General features: G+C 37.4%; 2 protein-coding genes across 4 annotated transcripts; one reads left to right on the forward strand and one right to left on the reverse strand.

The window, feature by feature from the left end:
* Nucleotides 1-202: 202 nt before the first annotated feature.
* Nucleotides 203-5,555, reverse strand: pld6 (phospholipase D family, member 6). Of its 3 annotated transcripts, none has more exons than XM_047578994.1 (4): nucleotides 5,329-5,555; nucleotides 4,524-4,724; nucleotides 3,848-4,077; nucleotides 203-949 (listed from the first exon to the last, which is right to left on the reverse strand). In XM_047578994.1, exons 2-4 carry the CDS (start codon nucleotides 4,691-4,693, stop codon nucleotides 702-704), a joined length of 648 nt encoding a protein of 215 aa, XP_047434950.1. In that variant the 5' UTR covers nucleotides 4,694-4,724; nucleotides 5,329-5,555; the 3' UTR covers nucleotides 203-701. The 3 variants fall into 3 exon arrangements, with proteins under 3 accessions (XP_047434950.1, XP_047434949.1, XP_047434951.1); XM_047578993.1 differs by having other exon boundaries at nucleotides 4,524-4,702; nucleotides 5,329-5,391; XM_047578995.1 differs by having other exon boundaries at nucleotides 5,278-5,338.
* Nucleotides 5,556-6,617: 1,062 nt separating this feature from the next.
* Nucleotides 6,618-9,633, forward strand: LOC125004415 (transcription elongation factor 1 homolog). Its single transcript, XM_047578997.1, has 4 exons — nucleotides 6,618-6,729; nucleotides 7,030-7,162; nucleotides 7,263-7,333; nucleotides 8,479-9,633. Exons 2-4 carry the CDS (start codon nucleotides 7,047-7,049, stop codon nucleotides 8,541-8,543), a joined length of 252 nt encoding a protein of 83 aa, XP_047434953.1. The 5' UTR covers nucleotides 6,618-6,729; nucleotides 7,030-7,046; the 3' UTR covers nucleotides 8,544-9,633.
* Nucleotides 9,634-10,875: the final 1,242 nt, after the last annotated feature.

The following is a 10,875-nucleotide window of genomic DNA, read 5'->3' on the forward strand; positions in this document are numbered from 1 at the left end:
GTCAGGCATGTCCTGACCAGATCAGCTGCGTTTGTGTTGGAAAATCCGATTACGACACTGCTGTGGGCATCTCTCAGAGTTCAACACAAACTATGTCATGTTAGAGCAAGAGAAAAAGTACACCTGTGGGGGCAATGATGCAACAGACCAGCTGAACCTCAAAACAGACACTGAGACAACACCACGCACACAGTAAATGTACTGGATTGAAATAGCTCAGTGGAACTGAACGGTTTTAATAAAAAGCAGAAAACTCAATTTTCAACTATATCAAGAGGTTGTTATGCAATGGTACAATCTGGTCACCAAATCGGAGATCATTCAAAACAGCAACTTTTTCAACCCAAGGCTCAAACTTCAAAACATTAACTCCATGTATTTAACACATGGGAGGAGAATAATTCTCTTTACAAATAGAAAAAATCTATGTGACATGACTTAAAGAACATGTTTATGTTGAACAGTACTACATTAATGGTAGACTTGGTCTAATAAATCACAACAATGCTGTGGTTTTCACACAAAACATATCTTAAAACCCCTTTTAACTTTCCTAATACTGTCGCTTTGATATGATTAAGATATCAAAAAACTAAATGTTAATATGGTCATCCTCTTCATATCAAGAAAGGATCAATTCAGGCAGTTTGTGGCCAAGCTGACAGAATAGATTTTACTTGCATGCCTTCCACTTCAGGGTTTCATTCAGCAGGTGTCTGGTCACCTGAGCGGTGGTATCGGGCTGGATCATTGTGCATCCACAACCTTTGGAACTCCTCAATGAAGGGTAGCACTAGGTCTGGCTCCTCAGTGATGAGGATGTTCTCCATGTTGCTCTGCACTGCTGTCAGTGTCCAGTTGAGGGAGCCGGTGATGAGCAGCCGGTTGTCCACCACTGCAAACTTGTGGTGCATGTACACCGAGCCCACGTCGCACCGCACACAGATCCCTGGGAGACAGCGGAAGGTGGAGAAAGTCTTTATGTTCTACACCATGTGTGATGCCATCCTACTTACAGTGAAATTGTGCACAATTATCAATGCGCTTCTTTTGATGCTAATATGAGTGCATTTCGTGAATGTAATAATCATTAGGAGCCATTCCTGCACTTCAGGTTTAGGTAGGCCTGGCAGAAGCATTAAGCTGGTATCTGAGCAGATCGTGATCACTTTGCATAATGGTGAGAATACTTCCAATTCACTGGTACTGAAACTAACGGAAGAGACAAATATTCACTTCTCTTCTTGTCTTGTAGCATTATGTATGCCTGATAGGAGAATTAGAGATTCCTATATGGGAACAGTATATAACCAAAGAAATGTAGTCAATCAATTTGGTTGAAAAACAGGCATTTTAAGAAACGACTAATAATTTCTAATTATTTCAATGACAATTCATTGTCAACTGAAATTTCCTGATCATGACAGCCCTAGCTTCAAAAGTATTTTAGGATTTAAAACTTATATGTCTAAGAGTTTATATGTGGTCAATGCTGAGTTTTAAAACAGAAATTGTATGTATGTGGAAGAAATACTTATAAACCTCTGCACTTGCACTGTAGATTAATTAACAATAATTAACACCAACATCATCAAACATTTGGGACACTCAGCTTTTCTGTATGTTTGTTTTAATTGTTTTTTCTTAGGCTATGAAAAAAGCTATTAAGCCAAAGCTATTAATAAATTAGTCAAAGCCCGTTTGTGCATTGAATTGTGCATTGTTTAGTTTTGCAACTTTTTTTGCATAAACCAAGTATTTGAATTTAAAAAAAAATGGTTCTAATATAAAATGTGGCACACATACAGTTCTTTAAATTGCGTTACTGAGGTAGACTATTTGATGTGCACAAAAAGAACAGCAACTTTTACATTCCAAATTAGTCTTGGAATTGACTTGCATCCTCTCTCTAAAAGACAAGTACATGGCTCTTTAAAAAAAAAAAACATAAAACTATTATGAGTTTTTAAAAGTGAATTTTCTGACCTTTACTGAGAGTAAATGATAAATAGTCCAGGGGACCTCCCTTTAAGACTTCTTTACGGTAGACTGTTGGAATTATTATTATTTTTTTTAAATGGACAGGGTGCTTCCACTTCCCTTGGTCAACCTGACGCTACAATACCAGGGATACTGGTAATGCCATCTTGTGAGTTTGGAGCCGGAGCCTGTGCAGTACTGTCTGAGGGTGGAGCCATGTTATCAATGGCCTGCCTACACTTCTCACACATTCACACTTCTCACTACTCACAATTAGTTAATACAACAGTGTGCTCTACCTGTAACACCAGTAAATGTTGGAATATTTGCTGTAATTACTTTTTTTAAAGCAAATACCATTCAGACTCTGTAAATGCAAACTATCGACTGGCAACGTTTTCTCCACAGAGATAAAGTTGTTTGTTTAGTCAGCTACATCACATTACATTAATTCACTTACAATCTTAAAAAAAAAAAAAAAACAAAACAAAAAAAACTTTAACTTACTGAAGAAATGCATTCCCACAGGGCCTTGTGGTTGGTCAGGCCAACTTATAGCACAACAACTCACCAAGTATGTTTCAGACATACAAAAGGTTATTTTGATGTTACTACTCCATGTCCTACACTCACGTCACAACAGGACCACTACACAGAGCGGTTGTCAAAGTCAACTGAATCATGATGTCATTTCATGTTGCTATAGCGTCAAATTAAAACAAAACTTACCAAAAAAAAGGACACCAGGACATACACTAGAATTAGATTTACTACCTAAACTATTTGACCTGTGCTTTAGTGCAACTAACTAATGACAATGCATGCCAACTGTGAAGTCCAAAAAGTTGCACCTGAACATAACAGCCAATGGTAACCACGCACAGATGTCCTGTTCCTGCGTGAAACTAAATAGCTTTTGTTTTTTGGAAAACTGTAAGAGCTACTACTAGCTGAGAGATTAGTAAGCTACAGAGAGTTACAAAATATCGTATAGAGCAGACCTCTTCTGCATCTTGTTGATAAGTTGGTCTAATTTTTATTCATTCGAGATGAACGTGTCATTGTCAATATTTGTGTAGTGGAATGTTCATATTGCAAGAAGACAAAACAAAAATAAAGCCATCTGTCTGCCGTTTATTTACTTTTGTCACTTCCATTTTTCTTCTTGTGCACTGGTTTTCTAAACTGAACAGCCAATCAGAGATCACGCTCACTGACCAGTTTCAGGATAAAAGGTTTCTGTGAGATAATAATCAAATACAACTGCTACAATAGGAAGAAGGAGATAGAGGTATGGTGTAAACAAACACACGCACGCATGCACACACACACACGCACACAGGCGCGCACACACACACACACACACTTTGCCTAATAACATTGTCCCCTGGTTGCCAGCTTTGTACTTACTTAATTCTTTCTTAAAATATAGAGTGGCAGGAATTTATCAAAATGTAAAGAGGGCTGAGGGAGATATTCAAACAGCATGAGTAAGCCCTGTGACCCAAAATCTTTCAGTGCATGAGTACTCTGACTCATAGGAGGGCTTGTAGAGGCAACATCCATTCACTCAGACACCTCCTATCATCTCTCTATTCACTATTAAGGATTACCATGAGACTTACTGACAATGACACCTGAAGTCTGAGAACTCAGAGTAAGACCAGCATCATCCTTCCCAAGTGTCAGCGATAATGATCCCACAGAGGTTGGTGTGACTTTTAACTAATAATATCTTAACATGGGCTACATGTAACTCCGTGTGAAAGAGAGGTCTTGGCATAAGGATGCATCTTCACAGTGCCACGCAGCATGAACACATACACTTCACAGTGATTTAAAAAATAAGCAGAAATGTTTTCCTTACCGGCCTTCCGGAGGAGTCCTATCTGGGAGCCAGAGATAGCAGAGTAGTCCTTGTCAGTGAGGATTCGGACGGTTATGCCCCTGCTGTGGAGCGCTAATACAGCTCTACCAAGGTCCAGGTTGGAAAACGCAAAGACACACAAGTCCAGAGAGGAGGATGCAGACAGGATGTGGCGGAGAAGACGGCAGAAAGATGTTTCTACACCATGAGGTAACAAGCAGAAACAGGATCTGAAAATGCAGAAAAACAAGGAAATTGAATCTCTCGTTTGTGTGTCTCACAGTGTGGAAATTAATTAACTATATTTATCCCATTCATTTATACACAAAGGGCTATTGTGCTTGGGGCAGCGGGAAACTGCATGTGCAATACTGGAGGTGGACTTCAGTCACGGAAGCCGCTTCGCAAATTACAAACTAAATTGTGATACCTACACAGTCACGTGTGAGCTGTACCTATTAAGCCTATGGCTTAATGGTTGCTGACTCAAAGTTAGTTTTTCAGTGCAGATTTTACACAGAGAAATCCAGCTGAAGATTATTCCTGCTGAGTGAAAGTAATGCACTGATGAGATCCATTTACTGAAAACATCAAGGGGCTGTGCATTTCTTTTTATTTGTAGTGTTAGTGAGAAAATTATAAATAGCTTAATCTTACTTGACACAGATTCACTTACTGAGCTGAAGTGGGACTGAAAATATGCTCCACACAGGCCACCTCTGAGGGGAAGAAGAGGACTTCATTTAGGGTCTTTGAGGGTTTGAGACGACAAAGGAGACGATAAAGCAGCTCCAGGCTGAGAGAGAGGGCCAACACCCCGAGGCTGACCACCTTCACTGTCCACATGATGGATACCTATCACATGTAAGAACCATATCTGTAGTATAAAGACAAAGATGATAAAAGGGGTTTGTGGGTTTTGTCTGACATTATTAAAGAAAAGTGCTTACATGTTTCATGCAAAATTATAAATATAATATTTTATAACTTGTAAATTGGATACCTATTTGTGGATGGCATTATATTTTGAAAAAACTCCTTGGAGAAATTCAAAATATCTATTACAGTGTAAAACCTTTATAGAGGAATCTATAAATATGTCAAATATACAATACAAATAAATAAATACAAAAAACACAGCTGTATAAATGCTAATACAGAAATGTTTCAAAGTTAGGTACTTGAATGTACTGGTTTAACTACAGCGTACCAGAACAGCTCATTTCACGAAGCTAAAGTAAGATGAGTGATAATAAACTTTATTAAAACTAATACTGTTGGAGCAAGTATGTAGTTCGTCTAGAGCCAAAGAGTTGATGATTTGTAATTTATTGTGCCATATGAAGACTAACAACTGAAGAAAGTGCGACACGGCCATCTTCAACGCTGAGCTAACCTTTCGTGTGCTGATGAAAACAATTTAACATTACCTCACGTCAAAATATGACAAAATGGAGTGTGTTGAAAAAACGGCAACAAACCTTGATTAGCATCTCTGTCGCCACCACGCGGAAGCAGTTTGTGCCCAATTAATTCTTCTTCTTTGTTTAATGTCGACCGCAACAAAATAACAATGATGCTTTAGCGCCACCATCTGGTATGGTGTGTCGGTGCAATATTGAATTAAATTCATAAAGTATAATACGCGTTTCTTATTTTTTATGTAACACAACAGGCGGTACTGTTTCCCCTGTCTATAACTACCATAATCAGAACGGATTATTGTGGTCTGCTCCATCAGACCACACCATAAAAGATGGCCGACGCAACCACAGAGTCATTTATTTATTTATTTATTTTAAAGTCAATTTGTGACCCCCTGACCACCAAATGAATTCTGGCTTGCCGCCGGAATATTATATAGGATGGAACGAAAGAAAAGTCTTAACATCTGTAGTGATACACTCCTTTTTACTCTTTCTCCATTTGGCTTGGTCATCTTCTTTCAGTCCCTGCCTAGAAATCAGTGCACTGTATCATCTACCCTTTTCATGATTTACCTTTTAGTGCCGTCACACCATTAAATGTTGTATTCCGATATTGAATCAATAAATAATTAAATAACGAATAAACAAGTCTATATTATTCATTAATAAATGTAAATATGGATGTAATTAAGTAGGTTAGGGAAACTGCCCCATGATCACTACCACCTAAACAGCTTATTACATTTATTACTTTCTTATTTATCATTTTCTTGCATTGGCAGGTAATACACCGCATGTATTTTTTTAATCACGCCATAATCCATTTAATTTCAGTTATACCTGGCAACCAGTATTACAGCCCTCCAATAATAGCAATAGCACAAACTACTACCTCACTCTCTACATTTTATAATCTTAGTATTTATATTATATTAACAATTTTAGGAATTTAACTATCATTCTACAATGTACAGAATGTCTCAGTATTTCTAATGTCCTCTATATTTTGTAATTCTTTCAAATTATTTTTTTATTTTCATTCTTGTCTAATTCCGCAATACTGTGAACAGGGAAATTTCCCATACGTGGGATAAATAAACAATGTCATATGTCTTAATAAAGACCACCACCCTTTTCTTTTAAAAATAACATTTAAAACAATTATTTCTTGATCATTTTCTGGGTTACTTCCTAATTTTCACCGTCTATGTCTACTTTTGAGAGGGGTATCTGTGTATTTGAGTCAAGCATACAGAAGCAGCAACATCGACTCATGAATCACCCGACCCATTTTCGTCACTGCCGCGTCACTCAATTTGAGTGACACGTGAGACAGCCAATGACTGGCTGAGAAGCGACTGCCTCCCTCCAATCGTTAACGACAATAGTTGCTGGCGCCGGGACTCACGGAAGTTACTTCCTCAATACGGCAGCGTGTATTTCCAACAAGAAAAGGTAAACACGAATAAACTTTTACCGAATAACATTTAACAGTCGCTGTTTGTTTGATAGTCGGGACTAGAATAAGTATAAACAAATACTCCTTCCTACCAGAGTCTATTCAAATTGTATTGCTGTCGTTAGGTTAATTGTAGTGTAAAAGAGATCAACAACAATCATGCTAACGTTAGCCTACTGACTTAGCAACAATATGGTACAACGGCTGCCAAAGGAGTTCTCGCCAAGTATTTATTCAAGTCGTAGCACACGTCTTGTCGTCATTATACTAATCTGCTCTGTGTTTCTTCCACTCAGATTTGAGTTTTTGTGAAATGGGTCGACGCAAGTCCAAAAGAAAGCCTCCTCCTAAGAAGAAGATGACTGGGGATCTGGACTCTCAGTTCACCTGTCCCTTCTGTAACCACGAGAAATCATGCGATGTCAAAATGTAACTCACCAAATAATGCCTTAGACTTAAAACACCACGCACTGTAATTTCATTAGTTGATTTATTAGGCACTTACTAACTTTATTTTTTCTTTCAACAGGGAGAGAAGCAGAAATACTGGGATAATATCATGTACCGTCTGCCTGGAGGAGTTCCAGACCCCTATTACCTGTATCCTTACTCACACATGAGTCTTCGCCAACATGTCTTCTTCCCACAACAAAATAGTAATGACGCAGAAAATTAAAAATACATTATGTTATAATCTCAGAGCATTAAAGTCAATTCTTGATCAGAGTGGTACTGGTTAGAAAAATTTATTAAAAAAAAACGTATTTAGAGTCTTTAATCTGGATTCCTAATCTGCAGTTTCAGAGTTTCCGTAGCTGTCCTGCATAGACAATAGCTGATGCGTTTCCATTACCCCTAGAAATGCTCAAAACCTAAATATCGCATTAAAACATCTTTATGCTTTCATGAGATGGTTTTCAGATGTGTCGATATAAAGGTGTATTGGAAACCATTTTTTTTTCTTTTCATGTTTTCCCATCACTGGAGATGATGCAAGGGGTCATGTGACCAGTTCGCTTGAAGTCCATCTTCTTCAAAGTGAAGTTCCACGTGACAAGAATTTAAGAGAATTATGGGATATCGTGAGACGAGATTTCACAAGCATCACACCTCATTTGGAAAACACCTTTCAATGGAAACATGTACAAAGTGCAACTGTAACTGTCAGGAATATCGCTTTTATTTTTATGATTCAGCTGTTTGGATTTTCCTAATTAGGCCTTAATCTGAATACATTTTTTCCTTGAGCATTCATTGCACCAGTATTCAGAGGCTCAGTTGATGGTTTTACTACTTTAAACATAAATGTTAGTGGAATATTACTTTTCTAAAGGCATGTAGACATCATATTGGGAGTAGTGTCAGAATAAATCAAAGATTTATAATATATGGTAATAATATCTGGAATGTAATAACTACATCTACAGGGTAGGCTTTGAATGACTTTGGTACCCCTAAAAAGATCCCTCACTAAATAAAATTATGTGAAATATGTTGTTTTCAATGTCCCTAGGGGGATTCAACAACTTGAAGGACAGGAGGAAATGTTTATTCTATTTTCTTACATCTGGTAAATTTCACATTGACTGACTTTTTAGCACCACTCCCCATTCTCAGTCTCAAACCAAAAAACCTCCATGGAAAGGCAGCCACTTTTCCTTTATTAATTTTCAAAGCTTATATCAGTGTGTATAAAGTAAATGTCTTTTTAAATTACTTTTTATCCTTAATCCATTGCTCTTCAGATCTGTCGGAGCCTGTGGACGTGTACAGTGATTGGATAGATGCTTGTGAAGCAGCCAATCAGTAGCCTTCATGGAGCCTGAAACCTCTCAGGAAGGTGGAGAGGATGAGCATGTGACTAGTTGTTATGGGCCCATTTAGGATCAAGCTGAGCATTGGATAGTTTTGACACATTGATTATCCACAGGCTTTATGGACACTTGAGATTTCCAGCTCTATGAACAGCAGTCTGTGATGAGATCTATAGCACAAACATGCTGTGAAATGTTTTTGTCATCTTCAGAGCTCTCCCCTCTCTGTGTAAGGGTTCAACCCACAACTCTACTTCTGACTCTTGAGATTTATGACATAATTTTGTTTTCAAATGTACTTTTTTTGGATGGGTCTCAAAGATTCTTTTGAAACAAGCTGTTACAATGGTGTTTTGAAGAACTCTTCTAAGAGATGTGGTTTGTTTTTAAGGGTTCACTAAAGTTAGTTAAACAAACAAGTTTTGCAAGAAGTCTGGAGTATAAGAGGAAGGGAACCCATCTTGTAATTCTTTTTTTAATTTGAATAGAATGTCCTGAAAACTTATCATTGAGTATTCAAAAGTTGATTTTTTTTTTTTTTTTGTTACACATGATTGCTGATCACTCAGAGAGTAGTAAGAAAAAAACTTTTTTGTATCAGGATTGTTAAGACTTCTATGGGCAGGAGGAAACTTCTTGGCCTGGATCTAAACACAGTTTAACTGAAGTTAGGCCTAGCAGTTTGTTTTTAGCATCTCATGTAAATGCAACAGTTTGTCAAAGTCTTTCTTTTGTGTAATCATCATAATCGTCTTCTTACGGGTTCTGATCATATTAACTATTACTAGCACCTCTCATCATCCACCTAAAGACAGTTGTGCTGCAACAGTAGTTCATTCCACAATGGAGAGAAATAAAAAACACTTAGCTGCTCAGTTCATAGGTTTAGAATTGTTTTTAATCAGTTCAGTTTTTCAGTTTATTGTTAGTTTTTAGCTGACATGTTCATGAAATTAAAGAAAATATGTTTGGAAAGTTTGCAAAGTTTAAATGAATATTTTTCCTAAAGGATCATCATCATACCAGGGATTACTTTCCTATGCAGCTGTCATCGTTATAATGGAAATAAAGCCAAATTTGACATTGTCAGAACTATTTATTGCTGATTACTATGTATTTTTGATAAAACAAAAAAGGTTTTGTACTTTACTCAGTGTTTTCTGACTTACCTATACTGCCTCTATACTGCCTGTGGCAGTTTAATCCCATTGGTTTCTTACTGATATCAATCTTAAACCTGTCAAAGATATAGACTAATTACTTAAATTGCTCTGTAAATTAAAGAACAACTGCATCGGTTTATATGGTTTTCAACCACAGAATCTCAATGAGTATATATGGAAGCATTATGTTCTAGGTGGCACTGCATCATAAGAAACATTGCAAAGTTCTTTAAACGAACATGTGACCCAGTGCAACAATGGGGCTTGGTGGTGTGATATCAATCAAATCGAAATTAACTTTGTTTCCCATTTCCACTCACTCACCAAAACGTCAGGTATACCAGTGAGAACAAGTGCATTTTAGTGTTGCAGTCCTGCATTGGTGGATGTAGCTTGTGGAGCTGTTAAACTGGATCGACATAAACGCTGAAGTGTTTTTGTTAATTAGCCTAGCCCACTGAATGAAATGAGGTTGTCAAAATAATAGAAACATTGGCACAATTCAACAGTACAACAAACTGCAGCCTCCAGCATGAAAACACACTTGAATTAACAGCTCTCACAGTTATTCTAAAGTAATGCTGAATACCATAACCTTCATAAAGCAAATATTTAATACAAGACTGTTGTGCTAGAATACACGAGGTTACACATAGTGAACTTAATGAATTGATGAGTGTGTATATATGTATGTACACACATGCAAGGCATTCGTTCTCTACATTTAGCATATTTGAGTGAGCATACAGGGTGCCCAGGGAACAGTGTGTGTGTGAGTCTGTGCGTGTGTGCACTCAAAAGACACTCAAGGTTTCAACCCAGTGGCCTCATAGTACCAAAGCTGCTTCTCTAACCAGTAGGCCATTCATTCTGATTCACAACTTGCCTTCATTCATTCGGTTTCATGTTATACAAAAATACTGTATTGTGTTTTTATACGTAGGCATAGGTAAACCAAAGGTAATGCTGCTCTGCTGTAATGTCACAAGTTAAAGTGCATGTAGTGCCAAGCATCATCAGCTGGTGACAACTGGCGTTTATCCCTATAAAGCAATTACAGTTGATGTTTAGATGACATGTTGAAGAAGTAACATTCAATAAAGTAATTGCTTGATAATTGATATAACACATAATGAGGCAGCACTAGATTTATAAAATGAAATAG

Source organism: Mugil cephalus, chromosome 2 (genome assembly GCF_022458985.1).
Source record: "Mugil cephalus isolate CIBA_MC_2020 chromosome 2, CIBA_Mcephalus_1.1, whole genome shotgun sequence".
In the NCBI taxonomy this organism is placed as follows: domain Eukaryota; kingdom Metazoa; phylum Chordata; class Actinopteri; order Mugiliformes; family Mugilidae; genus Mugil; species Mugil cephalus.

What these genes read in the sequence shown, in the direction of transcription:
- LOC125004415 (XM_047578997.1), top strand. Translation starts at nt 7,047, where the DNA reads ATGGGTCGACGCAAGTCCAAAAGAAAGCCTCCTCCTAAGAAGAAGATG. An exon ending in AAATCATGCGATGTCAAAAT is followed by an intron (nt 7,163 to 7,262) that starts GTAACTCACCAA and finishes TTCTTTCAACAG; the next exon opens with GGAGAGAAGCAGAAATACTG. An exon ending in GTTCCAGACCCCTATTACCT is followed by an intron (nt 7,334 to 8,478) that starts GTATCCTTACTC and finishes ATTGCTCTTCAG; the next exon opens with ATCTGTCGGAGCCTGTGGAC.
- pld6 (XM_047578993.1), bottom strand. An exon ending in TTCAGTCCCACTTCAGCTCA is followed by an intron (nt 4,078 to 4,523) that starts GTAAGTGAATCT and finishes CTGCATTTTCAG; the next exon opens with ATCCTGTTTCTGCTTGTTAC. An exon ending in AGGACTCCTCCGGAAGGCCG is followed by an intron (nt 950 to 3,847) that starts GTAAGGAAAACA and finishes GCTGTCTCCCAG; the next exon opens with GGATCTGTGTGCGGTGCGAC.